Raw genomic sequence first — 16,758 nt, forward strand, 5'->3', positions numbered from 1 at the left:
TCTTCTAAGAAGAATGGATATGTTGGGACCAAATAAATTTGTGATTCTTCTCTGGAAGAATTTTACTTTAAAGGTAGGTTGACCTAACTTTATGAAATTGTTACAATGACTATGAGGTTACAGCAAAATTTATGATGGAATTTCCATTTATGTTGTTTATTTTTTCAGTTCTAGAGCTGGGGGTTGATTGGGCATATCTCTGTCTAATCCAAAGAATATTCACAGAGAGAAATAGTAATGGCATGGCATGTAGAACGGGAAAAAAATCAGTGCAGGGAACTGTTATTACTGTGCAATGAAGCTGTAAAAAACTCAATATAAAATTAGTTTCCATTTGCAAAGTTAACTTCTTAGAATACATAAGTAACAATTCTTTCTTTTTTTCTTGTTGTAGAGGCGGCAAGCTGTTGTTTTAGCTGTAGAAATCATGCTAACATTACTATTTGCTGCTACGCTTTTGTTAGCACGTTACTTTGTTCCTGTAAAGAATTATGGACCCCACATTCACCCTCAGATACCTGTCGAAGAGCTGCCTGCTTTCTTTGCAATTCCCATTATTACTAATGTTCCATTTGAATTGGGTTATGTGCCTTCCAACAGTGATGTGATAAAGGACATCATTGAAATTGTACATATGGATTTATTCGCAAATATGCACGGTTAGAAATGAATATTTTCTTAAACATGTATTTATTACATTGTTTTAGAAGGGACGCATGGAATCTTTGTACTAACCTTGTATAACTGGATATTAATCTCCCAAGTACAATATTGTAGAATGTACTCAAAATCCGAACCAAACCCAAACCCACTGGCTTCAAGTGAATTCTGATTGTTAGAACAGCCTCCGAGATTTACAAGATTGTCTCTATGGGAGCTGACTGCCGTATCTTTTCCTGGTGGAGCTGCAGGTGCATTAGATCCACCAACTTTTCAGTTAGCAACTGAGGTTTTACCACTGGGGCACTGGGGTTTCTATCATCTTCATCCACAAGAGCTCACTGGCCTGAGTCAGTTCTGACTCAATGAATGACTTTATAGAATGGAGTAGAACAACCTCTTTCTATTTATGCAGCTTTCAATATTTATGGTTCAGAGAGCCTCATCTCTCTCCCCGGAAGTGGTTTGTGGCTTGAAACCACTCACCTTGTGGTTTTGATCTGGGCTGTCATCTCAAAGACCAGTGGTTCTAAGCCACCAGCTGATCCTCTGGAGAAAGATGAGGCTGTGTGCTCCTGTGAAGGTTTAAAATCCTGGAAACCCACAGGAGTTTCCATCATGGGTTCCATCATTGGGTTGTTATGAGTCTGAATTGACTCATGGTAGTGAATTGTAGGTAGTTAGATAGATCTCCTGCTTTACTCTTCTGCAGGCAGATATCAACTTTTGCCAGTACTATTTGTTAAAGGCACTACCTCTTTCACATGAACATATTTTGGCCTTTTGTCAAAGATCAGCTGTCTCTAGGTGGATGATTTTTACCTCCGAGTTCTCAGTTCTGTTCCATTGGTCTATATACCACTACCAGGCTACTTTGGCTACCATGGTTGTCATGCAGGATTTGAGATTGAGAAGCGAGAGCCCTCCTATTTTATTTGTCTTCTGTAGTGCCTTGGTTTTCTGGAATTTCCCCCCTCTTTCCACATAAAGTTAAGGGTTATTTTTTCTATGTCTTTAAAGAAAGATACTGGAATGGGGATCAAGATTGTATTCAATCTGTAGATTGCTTTTGGCAGTCTTGACATTCTCACAATGCTATGTTCTTATCTGTGAGCACAGTCTGTTCTTCAATTTCTGTGACTCTCTTTTAGTTCCTTGTAGTGGCGTTTTTCCATTTTCTTGTGCAGGTATTTTGTTTCTCTGGCTAGATTTCTGCCTAAAGATTTATCTTCTGGGTGGCTGCTGTAAATGGAATTGGTTAAGGGCATAAATACATGAAAAACCAAAACAAAAAAATTAAAGTATCAGCTAGAAAAGAAATCTTTTCTTTGAAAGAATTAATAAAGTTGACATACAACTGGCAATTTAATAAAGGAAAAGGAGAAAAGGCAAATAATAAGAAATGAAAGGATGTCATCACAACTGAAATAAAAAGGATAATAGCATAATACAATGAAAACCTGTATTCCAACAATTTGGAAAACTTAGAAAATATGGAGAAATTTCTAGAAACACAATACCTATTTTAATTAGCATGGATTAAAGTAGAAAATCAGAACAGATCCATATGAAAAGAAGAAATTCATCAAGTCATTAAAAACCCACACCCCTGCTCCCTGCAAAAAGTCAAGGTGTAAAAAGCTTCAAAGGTGAAAATATAATTCATGCACAAAAGAGCCGATACTGATTCTATTCAAACTATTTAAAAGTATAGAAAGCAATGAACAGTCCTGAATTCATGTTATGACTGTACATAAGTCTGGTACCAAAACCAAGCAAAAAACATAATTAAAAAGGAATTTATAGACCGATGTCTCTCATGAACATAGATGCAAAAATTCTCAACAAAATCTCATTCAATAGACTCTGATAACATACTTAAAAATATGTCATGGTTAAGTGAGATTCATGCTAGCTATGTCAGGATGTTTCAACATTATAAAAACATCATATTGCCTATAATATAAATAAAACAAAGGAAAAACCCCACATGATCATATTAATTGACACAAAAGGAATTTGACAAAATAAGACACCAATTCCTGTTAAAACACTCAATAAAATAGGAATAGAAAAGGAATTCTTCAGCATAATTAATAAAGGACATTTACATAAAATCAACAGCTAACATTACTTTTAACAGAGAGAAATTAAACACCTTCCCCATGTAAACAAGAACCAGACCAGGAAATCCTTTATGACCACTTCTGTTCAATATTGTGCTAGAAGTCTTAGCCAGAACTATCAAACAACAAAGGGAAATTAAAATGATCCCAAAAGGCAAAGGAGTGAAACTCTATTTGCAGATGATATAATCCTATACAGAGGAAATCCTAAAGTCTTGACAATAAAATTATTGGAACTAATAGAGTCAGCAAAGTGGCAAGGTATAAGCCCAACATACAAAAGTCAGGATGATTGCTTTATGCTAACAAAGAGACCTCTGCAGAAAATATCAGAAAAGCAATACCATTTATAATAGACATACAGCAAATGAAATATTTAGGACTAAATAAGATAAAACCAAAGACCTGTGCAAAGAACACTATAAAACACTATTACAAGAAACCAAAGAGACCTATATTAGTGGAAGACCATACCATGCAAATAGATAGGACGACTTAAATTGTGGAAATACCAGTTCGTGTTTTATGATGTTGTGTAAACGATCAGATATCATGCAACTCCAAGCCCAATTATAGTTCTTTGTTTAAAGAGATTGAAAAACTCATCTCTAACTTTATAGGAAATGAAAGAAACTGGGACAAGCAAAGCACTCCTAAAGAACAATAAAGAAAGAGGCCTCTTACTTCTTGATCTCAAATTCTGCTACATCATCAAAACAGCCTGGTAATGGTACAATGTTAGATACATAGATCAAAGGAGCAGAATGGAGAACCCAAAAGTAAGTTTATCCACCTGTGGACAGCTGATCTTTGACAAATGGCTGAAACACATGAAATGGGGAAAAGATAGTCTTTTTAAAAAATAGTGCTGGCAAAACTGAGTCGAAGTAAGCAGGACTCGTATTTCACATTATATATAATCATGCAATCAAGATGAATTCAAGAGCTAAATGTAAAACCTGAAAAATGATCAAATTCAGGGTTTCTAATGTATGACATAAGTACACTTGAAAACATAGCTGAAAATTCACAAATAGCAAACAATAAGCTAGATAACCAGGACTTTCTAAAAATTAGACACTTACGCACATCAAGATATTTAACAAAGGAATACAAGAGAACCCATGTACTGAGAAAAAATTTCAGCCACGATAGATCAGACAAGGGAGTAATCTCTAAAATTTGCAGAAAACTTGAAGACTTCAACAAGAAAAAAAAGATAATAAAAAAAGAAAAAACAGATAATTCAGTTTTAAAAATATATAAACAGACATTCCACCAAAGAAGGCCTTCAAGTGGTCAACAAATATGAATAAATGCTTAAGATGATAAGTCATTTGAGAGATTCAAATAGAAACAGCAATGAGACACTATCTCATTTCACCATTAATAGCAAAGTTTAAAAACAGAAAACAACAAATTCTGGTAAAGGGAAGAGAGAGACTGGAGCCCCCTCACACATTGCTGATGAGACTGTAAAATAGTGTAACTACTGGGACAAGCAGTATGGCATGTTCAAACGGTTGGAAATAGAATATAGATGACTCAGAAATCCTTCTATTGGTATATAGCATAGAGAAATAATAGTTGCAACATAAATAGATATCATTATTTACAATAACAAAAAGATGGAAACAATCGATATGCCCATCAATGGAGGAGGAGATAAGCAAACTTTTCTGTATCTGAGGAAATGGTTTGGGGGCCCATATTTGACTTTTCAGTTTCCCTCGTTAGCTTCACATCTGCCCAAGGATGATTCCTATAAGGTAGAGCTCAGACTCCAATTTCCTTTACCCTGTTCTGACACCAACCATTTCACCCAAGATACTCCCTCTGCTGGGTTTGATAATCCATTGATAAGCTATACAGAACTCAGAGAATACTCACTATCATGCAGGTTTATTTAGGGAAGTTAACAGATTACCAAAAGTTGGTATCAGACAATGTTAAGGATACTTCCCTTTGCCTACTTCAGTACCTCATCTCAGCCATACTAGCAACCACCTTTTTCTGGTCCTCAGACTCTCAGTTCTGTGACCGTTTGGCCTCTTCCCTGCTCTGGCAAGTGTTACAGAGCTCCTTTAAGAAAGAGAAATGTCAAAAGCTTCCTGCTGGAAACCATTTAGTTTTCCTTGTTCCATGGGCTGGGAAGCCAGACACTCTAAAACTCATTGTTTCTCCACCTTCCTAATGCCTCGACCCTTTAATACAGTTCCTCATGTTGTGGTGATCCCCAAACATAAAATTATTTTTGTTGCTAATTCATTACTGTAATTTTGCTACTGTTATGAATTGTAATGTCAATATCTGATATTCAGGATATATTTTCATTGTTACAAATTGAACATAAAGCATAGTGATGAAACACAAAAGCAATATGTAATTATATTGTGAAATGTTTCTAATGACAAATAAATTAAATTTTGTCTTGAAGCATGGTGTAGCATGGGTAACAGTCTTATTATAACAACAGTAAACTACATTGCTACATTTTGCGACAGTATGCGTAAAAAGCCAATGTCAGTGCCAGTGTGAAGGTTGAGATAGCTTCTTTTCACCAGATCAGAAATTATCAGGGCAGTCTTTGCAAGAGCACAATGAAGATCAACTTCTACAAGTCTACTTCTGTATTTACACTTGATAACCAAGAAGCTGGAAAATTCTGTTTCACAAACATAATGTTGTTGGAAATGGAAGAAGAAGGCACAACACAGTCTCAGACAGAATGATATGACTGCAAACACGTGGTCCAGAATTTTGTAACTGGCATTGTAGAGAAACCAGTTCTTGCTGCATTGCTGTTAATGAGTTCAATCAACTCCTCTTGTGGTGTCTCAGGAACATCTTCAACTTTGACTGTGAATGGGCTTCTGGCAAGTGCAGATGGGGTATCAGGTAGATTTGGAAAGTATGATAACATTTCATCTGCAAACATGTACACGTGTTCTTTCACAGAAATGATCATCATAATCCTTTTGTCTGGTTCAGTGTCATGTTCTTCAAAGAAAGTAGATAAGTATGCAACATGCAAATTTTATTTTAATCCATTTTTTTTTTGGCCAAAGCTGAAGTTTCATTTGGAATGATCGAATGCTTTCAAACAAATGGAGGGATGTTACATTTGGTCCTTGCAGTGATCAATTTAACTCATTCAAGATGGCAAAGATGACAACCAAGTAAGCTATTTTCTGCAGTTCAGTTTTATCGCTGAAAAGTGCTTCGAACTGCAGTCTTTCTGATTAAAAAACATTTTGAGTTCATCACGAAGCTCAAAAACACGCTTTAAAGCTTTTCCTCTTGACTTCAGTGTGAACTAGCAGAGCATTATTCAGCACATACAACTCGTAGCACAGTTGTGAAAACAGTCGACTGTTTAAAATGTTCACCGTTACAAAATTGACAGAACTTATGACGCTTTTCATTACTTCTTGTAACTCTTGTGGCAGCCTTTTCATTGCTCATATTTGCCCATGAATTATACAGTGAGTTCCGATGACTTTTGGTGACTCATTCAGTACCAAATTTTGAGATTCATATCAACATCTAGCATAGCTCGAGCATCATCTGTGCAAATACTACACTATTTTCCCCAAGAGATCTTATTCTCTCTTAGAAATGAACCCAGTGTTTCAAATACATCATGTGCAGTAGTTGTCATTTCAATAGATTTTCAAAAAAGAAACTCCTCTTTAAAGTCGCCATCATTAATATACCTCATGTAAACCAGTAACTGTGAACAGTTTGCAACGTCTGTAGATTTACCATTTTCTGTTGTTTTTTACATTCCTGTTACTATCACAAGGGGGCAGTATTCACATCTCTATGCACTCCCCCTCATTCACAATGATATGATTTTTTGTTCTTTGATGCCTGATACCTGATCCTATCGACACCTCATGATCACAGAGGCTGGTGTGCTTCTGGAAGGAGACTTATTAACAACTTGCAATATGCACATGACACAACTTTGCTTGGAGGAGGACCAGAAGCGCTTGCTGCTGATGATGATTAAGGATCACAGCCTTCAGTATGGATTATGACTCAAAGTAAAGAAAACCCCAATCTGCACAACTGGACCAATAGGTGACATCAGTATAAATGGAGAAAATATTGAAGTTGTCAAGGATTTTATCTTGCTTGGATCCACAATCAATGCTTTCAGAAGCAATAGTCAAGAGATCAATTGACCTGGAGTACTGGGTAAATCTGCTGTACAAGACCTCTTAGTTAGTCATTGAATAAAGAATACTGAGGAAGACTTAATGACTTGAATTGTGGTCCTGGTGAGAAATACTGAAAGTACCACGGGCTGCTTAAAGGACAAATAAGTCTGTCTTGGAAGAAGAGGCCAGAATGCTTTGTAGAGGCAAGGATGGTGAGACTTGGTCTTAAATATTTTGAACATAATGTCAGGAGACATCAGTCCTTAGTGAAGAACAACATGTTTGGCAAAGCAGAGGGGCAGTGGAACAGAGGCAGACCCTCAAGGAGATGGGTTGACACAGTGGCTGCACCCATGGGCTCAAACAGAGGAGCAGTTTTGAAGACGGCGGCGTGGGACTGGGCATTGCTTTGTTCTGTTGTGCATAGGGCTGCTGGGGAGTTGGAATGGAGTCTGTGACACCTAACAATAGCAACAACAGCATGACCAAGTGCTCTGAAGGGATCACATTAGGAGATCTTGGATAAAGTGGGAGAACAATGTGGAACAGGACTAAGCATAATACAAGAGACCAGGCTTAATCATTGGATAGAGACTTGTGGAGCTCTGAAGACTATGGGTATGGCCTTTAAGTTTGCTGCAACAAACCTCAGTAAAGTGTGAAAGAGCACTAAGGACCAAGGTGTGCCTGATACAAACCATGATGTTTTATTTGCCTCGCATGCATGTGAAAGCTAGACCTTGACTAGATAAGGCCACAGAATAGGAATGAGCACACTTGAGTTATTGTGTTGGTAAAGAATACTGAACATTTCAAGCATGTCCCAGAAGAAGGTACAGTTTGTCTTGGAAGAAGTACAGCCCACCTTCTTCTGCGGTGGGGAGGCTTCCTATGCTTTGGACATGGTATCAGGAGAGACCAGTCCCTAGAAAAAGGACATCATGCTTGGCAAAGGAACACAGGGAACAAGAGGAACCCCTTCCGTGAGATAGGTTGATACCTGGCTGCCGCAGTCAGTGTCAACATAATTGAGATGATGTCAGTGGCTTGTTGTACATAGGGTTGCCAACAGTCTGAACCAACCTTACTACTACCACACCGTCAGCTTTGATTTGGATGTAGAATCCAGTGGGTCCTCTTTTACAGTGACTTCCACAAGGATGCCCCTTGCAGTTCTAATGCACGGTAACCTAGACCAAACACACCAGTCCAGAAGGACCAGAATCAGGATCATTTCTGCAACCATGACCTCATGCTTTCATGTCTTCCTTTAGACCATGCTATTCCTCTGTTTGATGCCATCTATAGAAATGGCTTTTTAAAAAGTGTGAATATAATGTACATCCTCAACCAGCATATGAAATGTAAGTGTAGCTAGATTAGAGACTTTAAAGAGACACAAGTGTCTTCCCAAACATGATAGGTGTTTTGTATTCCTTATACAATATATACACACTGTCTAGGGTAAAGGCTAGCAATTACAATAAAGAGGCTCTCTAGTGGCTTTGAGAACCAGGTCACTGGGGATTTGCTGAGGAGAAGGACTTGTGTCAATGTATCACTTTAGTCTTAATAAGAAAATACATAAAACTTCCTTTGTACTCATCGGCTTCTAATATCCTGCTTAAAAACGTGTTTTACTAACATTATAGAGACTTTGTCAAGCAAAACTATCAAAATATGTAGCTATTGTTCCTCTACATGTCTCCCATGTACACCTCCGAAGGAGTTGTTCCCATCTCGCTGACCCATTTCTGAAGAACTTGGCGCTCTTCGTTTCGCACCACGTTAAAAAGCCCGTTTTAGCCTCCATCTTCAAGGCACCCAAAGCATGTTCTTTTGAAATATTGTTTGAGATTTTGGAACAAAAAGATGCCTGGAGAGACAAGATTAGGGTGGATGGGCAAGGTTTCCTTACGAAGACTCTCCATATGACAACCCTCACTATCCTCCAAGAATAAGCAGGTGCATTGTTATATTAGAACACGGTTCCTCATTGCAATTTTCCTGGATTTTTCTTACTGATGCGGTTCTCTGTTTCCTTAAAACATCTCCATAATAAGCTCCTGTGATAATCCTGTTATTAAAAATCTATCAAGATTACCCATATGGGGCCCCCAAACCAAACCAAACCAAACCAAACCAAACCAAACCAAACCAAACCAAACCAAACCAAAAGAAACAGCCACTATAATTCTCTGAACTGACTCTGCTGCCTTGAATGTAACTGGCCAAGTAAATCCCCCCTAAAGCCACTGATTTGATTGGATATCTTTTGAAAGAACCCCAATGAGACGAAGACAAGTGTATCTCTGAGAAAACACGCACAGTGAGCTACTGATTACAGAGGCATATTTAAAGACGCTTTTTAATAAGTCATATAGATGAGTAGGAACTCCACGAGAAATACTTTCTGACTTAACCTTGTATACGGACTCCTAAAGATGCCTTCAGTGTTTTTTCTTGTGTTGTTGAATTCATCGTTACTCATTTTGACCCTATGGGGCAATGCAATGTAGAACTGCCCCGTAGCGTTTCCAAGGCTGTACTCGCTGTGGAAGCAGGCGGCTACATTTTTCTTCCACCGCGGAGTGGCTGGTGGATTTGCCTCTCTCACATTTATCCCCGCGTCACGAGAACTCCTTATTTTGTTTGTGAGGATACAAATGACATGACATTGCTGCTTTTTTGTCTTTTTGAACTTCCACTTGGTTCAATTGAATTTATACCAAATTCATTGTTTGATCACTCTAAATACTGAAACAACCCAGTAGTTTTATGAGTATTCCTCAACTCCCAGAATCCTTTATTCAGAGAGAGATTCCCAAGGTACAGGGATATGAGTAGTTTTCATAGAAAGGTTTTGTTGTTATTTTCCTTAAAGGTGGATATTTCCAACGTGATTTGAAACATCCCTTAAATCTTTTAGTTGTTGTTCGGGGGCATCGAGTCAGTTCTGACCCATAGCAACCCTCTGAACAACAGAATGAGACACTGCCCTGTCCCGCACCTCCCCCACAATTGTTCCCATGCCTGAGCCTTTTATTGCAACTGCTGTGTCCATCCACCTCATTGATGGCCTTCCTCTTTGCCACTGTGCCTCCACTTTACCGCGCACAGTGGCCTTCTCCAGGGACTGGTCTCTTCTGACAATTTATCCAAAGTATGTAAGGCACAGTCTTGCCATCCTTATCTCTGAGGAGCACTCTGGCCATAGGTCCTCCAAGACAGATTTATTTGTCTTTTTAGCACCCAAGGCACTTTCAATAGGCTTCTCCAGCACCACAGCTCAGAAGCATCTCTTCTTCTTCAGTCTTCCTTATTCCGGCTCCAACTGTCACGTGCCTATGAGGCAATTGACGTTACCATGGCTTGGGCCAGGCACACCTTAGTCCTCAAAGTAACATCCTGGGCTTTTCAATCCTCTAAAGAGGTGTTGTGCTGAAACCCTGAGCTTCCTTTAATATGCAGTTATTAATAATTATCTTGAACTGGTGGAAGAAAATTGAAAACCCTCGAAAATGGTCAGGCACTCAAAATATCCATTAGGTAGTTGCTAATTACAATATTTGAGTAACAATGTATTGACATGTATGACACTTGGAGAGCTTTTCACTGATGTATAGATGAGGACTGTCTAAAGTGATTCCTTGGTGTAGGCAATTCATACGTTGTGTTTTTCTCTCTCTCCAGTTACAGGCTTTGCTTCAGAAGATGATTTTGAGAATTACATTAAAAATATCAGTAAAGCAAAACAAATGCTGGCTGGTATTATTTTTGACCATGAATTCAAAAGCAGTCAGGAACCCCTACCACTTAAGGTGAGAAAGATGTATGTAAAAACCTCACGATCATACTTGCAGTTCAGGGCTTTAATTACAGGAGGGTGGCTTTAATTATTACAGGAGGGTGGCATTCTCCCACTTTATGTGTACATGGCCCCAAATCTTAGTGCTTGTGCATGGAGGTTAAACACAAATTTAATTTACTTTAGTGTCTGTGAAATTTACCCAATGATGGTGCAGAAAAAGTAGAATTCACCACCTCACAGGCTGGCTTTATATTCATAACTTGAATCACAAGGAACAAATGACAACTAGAGTATCACTTATACCACTGTATCTGCAAAGCCCTACTGCTGCTGAAGTCCACAGACCTTTCCAAGGTCTAAAGCCTTCATGTGATAAAACTGGTACAATATCACTAACAGGGAGTCCGACATGGAAAAAAAACCCTCTTTTGAATTAATCACATACTTTTTTCTATATTTAAATCCAGATAATAACTCTCAGCCTGACCTAGAATTAGGAAATATGCAGACACCGAGGAAAAACTTAAAAGCCCCTAAAAAGGAAAGAGGAAGAAGACAAGGACAGTGCTTTGAAGTTGGTGTATCTTTACCAGATTTTACAAATATGCCACCTGGTACTGTGGGGAATAAGCAAAATATATGCATAGCCAGAGTCTGCATTTAGGCTACACATGTATCAGTGGTAGACAAAGTAAGGAATCCATTTTGCATTTAGGTTGTGTTGATATGGTTGTCAATGGAAGGAATAAGTAAGGAAATCAGTGATGGGACTTTCGTACTGTCTCATTCAATCCTTCCCGATGTGCCAACATCCCTGAGGTGAGGGGGGAGGGGTTACTGTTTCAGTGGGGAGAGAGGCCCAACAATGTCCAAAGATTCTGGTCAAAAGGTTGTATGCGTACTCTGTAATTTTATTCTTTTCGTAAGACTGTGATACTGTGAACTGGTCTCTTCTGACCACACCCACTCTTTTCTTCCCTCATTATTCTCTACATATATATTAGAGCTTGGAACACCCCACATTTATATTTTATTGCATTCTTCCTCTGATCTCATAAAGGATTATTTCATATAATCACAATTAGAAGAAGACAAGATTGTTGTTCCAGAGAACTTGGATGACATATACCCCCACACAGAATGAGTACCACTGTATTTCATGTCAGTACACATGGCAGCTGTCATAACAAGGGACAAGGGAACAACAATGATCTAAAATCGATGGCAAGGAGGGTGTAGGAGGCTTAATATGGCTTGATCAAGGGCAGTATAACCAAGAGGAATTACTGAAACCCAAATGAAGGCTGAACATGGTAGTGGGACAAAAGGAAAGTAAAAGGAAATAGAGGAAAGAACTAGGAGGCAAACGGCATTTATCAAGGTCTAAATACAGGCATGTACATATGTAAATAGATCTATGTACATATATTTATAGGTTTAGTATTAAGGTAGCAAAAGGACATTGAGCCTCCACTCAAGTATTCCCTCAATGCAAGAATACTTTGTTTTATTAAACTGGCATTCTATGATGCTCACCTTCCTGACAAGATCACTGAAGAAAAAGCGATGCATAAGCAAATGTGGTGAAGAAAGCTAATGGTGCCTGGCTATCAAAAGATATAGCATCTGGAGTCTTAAAGGTTTGAAGATAAACAAGCGGCCATCTAGCTGAGAAGAAACTACATGGAAGCCCACAAGGAAGAAGCACACCAGCTTGTGTGATCATGAGGTGTCAAAGACCCACAACAAAAAATAATATCATTGTGAATGAGGCAGAGTTCAGAGTGGACACCTAAAGCCCATCTATAGTCAATTAGACATCCCCTTACAGAAAGGTCACTGATAAAACATACAACTTTCCTCTTGCTCTTTAATGCTTCCTCACCCCCACTATCATGACCCCAATTCTACCTTACAAATGTGGCTAGACCAGAGGATGTACACTAGTACAGATAAGAGATGGAAACACAGGGAATCCAGGACAGATAAACCCCTCAGGACCAATAGTGAAAGTAGCCATACCAGGAGGGTAAGGGGAAGGTGGGGGGCGGGGGCGGAGGGGGAACTGATAACAATGATCTACTTATAACCCCTTCCCAGAGGGATGGACAACAGAAAAGTGGGTGAAGGGAGACGTCAGTCAGTGTAAGACATGAAAACATAATTTATATATTATCAAGGGTTTAGGAGGAAGTGGGGCAGGGAGGTGAAAAATGAGGAGCTGATACCAAGGGCTCAAGTAGAAAGAAAATGTTTTGAGAATGATGATGGTAACAAGTGTACAAATGTGCTTGACACGATGGATGGATTGTGATAAGAGTTGTACGAGCCCCCAATAAAATGACTTAAAAAATCGTGCCTTGTTTGCTTACAATGCAATATAACCAAGTGTTGTTGACGCTTAAATAAAGCAGATCATGACCTTGAGGGAAGACAGATTTACCAGAAGCAGGCTTAGCTATTATGTGCTCAGAGGATGTGAGCTGATGTCCAAATCCACACTGACACTTGTTAGCTTGCCTATAAAATAATATATTTTCATTAGCACTCTATCACTTATTATTAGATATAAGTAAATATGATTTGTTTCCTATTGCCCTATCTAGGTAAAATATTATCTGCGTTTGAGTTCTTTCAAAAGGAATATAGAAGATTTTGATTTTCAACCCCAAACCTGGAAAACACGTTTCCTCTTCCCACCTGTTTCTCCTGGATATCCCAGAAATATGTTTGACCCTCTTGGGGGAGAGCCTGGTGAGCAAACCCTTCTGCATACCTATTTTAATAGCCTAGTTGTATAGTAAAAGACATCACTTATTTACACTTACGTTTCTTCAACCTTGTGATGGAAGCTGTTTGTTTTTAATTTAGGATGGTGGTGACTTTTTATTTCATTTTCACTTTTAGTGCCCCAAACCCATACAGGAATTGTTTATGTTTGAACATTGTATTTATACCATTGCTCATCATTTATGGATCATCATTATTGTGTAGGAATGTATGTAAATTTTCTTAGGAAATGTTGCCCCTAACGAGCCCTATGAATTTACAAGTATGGGCAGAGCCTGATTCATTACAGCTATATGTTACTCTGTTGGGGTGAGTAATAGTATAACTAGGAATTTTAAGCAAAAATTTATTGCACAAAATATAATGTAGGGCTTTCTTATTACCAACAATATTCAAACTACCTTGAGGAAATTATTCAACCAAAGAAACAATGTAACATAATTATTAAAAATATGAAACAATCTACATCTTCAAAGATGGTAAATGACTAACAGAAGCATGAAATACAACTGTAGATCATTGTGTAATCATTAAACATTCACCATGCAATCTAAAGAAACAGGTTCAGAACTCTATTATAAAATAGTAACTATGCCAACTACATGTATATCAGCACAAAATTAGAATAGATGAAAGTAATTGTGATATTAGACTGGCAAGATTGCCTTGGGTGTTGTATTTTGAACATTGCTTTTCCAGTCTATAATTCAAAAATGAACCTGGTGACTTTTCCAATTTATGTTGCTACAGTTTGAACTTACTTTAGGTAGAACTTTACAAGTCAGTTTGGTGAAAATATTAGCAAGTTGAGTAAACCTAAAAATTTACCATTGACTAAAATGAGGATACAGAAACCCAAATGCCCTGCTACAGCAATGATGCACATCCTGACGAGTCCAGGTTGACAGTGTTTGGGTGGTAGTCAAATTAAGAATAAGTTCCTGGATAAAGATCCTAAAGGAACTATTTTATGTATCCATAAAAATATTCACGACACTGTTGTTTGTTATAGCAAGAACTTAGAAACAATCACAGTAACTGATTAGAAAGACTGATTTAGATATACACATTAAACATCTTAAAAATATATAACCAAGTTAGTGAAATATATAACACATTTTATTTACATGAATTAAGATATATGCAAACAAAATAGCTGCACAATTTGGAACACATGCAAACATAAAAGTAATCCTCAAAATCCTTCGAATGGTGGGTGGAGAGACAAGATACAGCACTATAAGATAATAAATAATAATCAAAACAAAATTAAGGGGCAAGAAACAATGTATCATGAGCTAAAGCAAAAGATACACTCAGCCCTAACCATTTAAGTAAAAATTTTGCTGAAGATAATTCAAAAACAGTTGCTGCAGGACAACACCAGGGAGCTTGTCTGAAATTCAAGCCAGATGTAGCACAGGATGGTGACACAAGGGATATCATGATTGATGTCAGAGGAATCTTGGCTGAAAGCAGAGAATACCAGAAAAAGTTTATTTGTGAGATTTTTAAAAGGCCATCTGTATGCAGCATTAGTTCACCACACTCATGCCAATATGTTTGATTTTGGGGGTGGGAGGGGGAACTGCCACTTCGGTACATTCTTCACAAATGTTATTGTAAGTTTTTCTTTTGTTTGGCTGCAAGATGATGCCTTGGGTCCAGTGCAGTTCTGAGTCTGAAGGATGTCTATAGGCCTTAACCTCATAAACTGCACTAATCTCCATCAGATCAATCGGGTCCTCTTTATGATTTTAAATTTTGTGTTGGGAAAATCCAGGGGGACCACAAAAGCAGATACTTACACTTTATCCTGGGTCAGGGGCTTAGCATACAAAAGTTTTACTTGCCAGCTGGGCACTGGATCATTTTATTTTATATGCTGTAAAAGAAGTGGTAGGCTAAATAAATATGGGAATCTTTGGTATTACTGAATACTTCTTTCACCCCAAAATCTCCTGACACAGAAGTCTTTACTATTGAATCCTGTCCAACTCTCAGGTGATGCTTTCTTACGCAAATATGAAGACAAAGAAATAGGGAAACTCTAGCAATTTTATATATGAGATAATCATACCTTTAGTACACAAAACTCACAAGTCCTTAAAATAATAATAAGAAAATTATCAATAACCTTCATGAATGTAACAGTAAAAAATATTTAACCAAGCATTGGTAAATTAAATCTTGTCATATATAAAAAGAATAACATACAAAGACCAATAGGTTCTATCTTGGGAATGCCAAGATGGCTTAAAATTTGAAAACTCATGAGTCTTAGCACCTTTGGAAAATAAACCATGAATAAAAACATATCATTATTTTATATGCAGAACAAACATCCAAATTAACCGTAAGGATATAAAAACAAACAAACAGGGAAAAAAAACACAAAAACCTCAAGTTGTGGTTTTATCTTAGAAATGCACAACAAGGAAAAGCTAGCTGAACCATGGATTAATGACTTAGAAGCCATCAAAAAAACTAAGTCTCACAGTGCACGGGACAGCCTCAAAATCCCGAGACAGCTGCTGAGAGAAATAGGACTTTAAGTAATTGCTTCATTGGTACTGGGAAAAGTGATAGAAACGGATAAAGGGATTAAGCTAGACATTTTTAAAAGTTGTTGAATGCTATCTGAAATCCTTGGGTGTGACACATATAGAGGGATTTGCAACACCTTACCGGCTCTTCTTAAAGGGAAACCACTTAGTTCTCATAGGAAATATTGGGGAAAGTCTTGAACAAATGGCTAGGATCATGAAATAGCAACCTGTGCTGTCCTCCGAAAGAGCTAACGCCTTCATCTGCAGAGAGAGCCACTAGAGCGGTTTATCACTTCAGAGCACTCATGGAAAAGGGCTGAAGAAGCAAACCTGGGGGGAGAGGAAGCTTTGCCCTAGGAGAGGCCCAGGAATAAGAACTAGGTCTAATTGAAGAAGAGGCAGAAACATTGGTGAAGGGCCTGTCTCTGAGACTCAGCATCCCAAGGGCAGCCTAAGCCTGAAGCAGAGCACATCAGAGAATGCCCCCTTCTCTCGCTTCCAACATGTCACGAAGTAGCAGGTCAACATCACAGTGGAATGGAGTTGGAAGAGCTGCAAGAGACAGGCTTTCTGCGGAGCAGCACAAAATGAAAGCCCAAGCCCACGTGGAGCAGAATGAACAAACCATTTGGTAAACTATCCAAACCCTAAAGAGG

The 16,758-nt window shown here is 38.2% G+C and overlaps 1 protein-coding gene across 1 annotated transcript in view; it reads left to right on the forward strand.

Moving 5' to 3' along the window:
* Window positions 1-16,758, forward strand: part of LOC142422892 (phospholipid-transporting ATPase ABCA3-like) — a 182,539-nt gene that overhangs the window by 8,882 nt on the left and 156,899 nt on the right. The window contains exon 2 of the mRNA XM_075528112.1: window positions 11,231-11,377. Within this exon, the coding sequence (XP_075384227.1) occupies window positions 11,231-11,377 (147 nt within the window). The remainder of the gene's footprint in view (window positions 1-11,230; window positions 11,378-16,758) is intronic.

Source organism: Tenrec ecaudatus, chromosome 12 (assembly GCF_050624435.1).
Source record: "Tenrec ecaudatus isolate mTenEca1 chromosome 12, mTenEca1.hap1, whole genome shotgun sequence".
Classification (NCBI taxonomy): domain Eukaryota; kingdom Metazoa; phylum Chordata; class Mammalia; order Afrosoricida; family Tenrecidae; genus Tenrec; species Tenrec ecaudatus.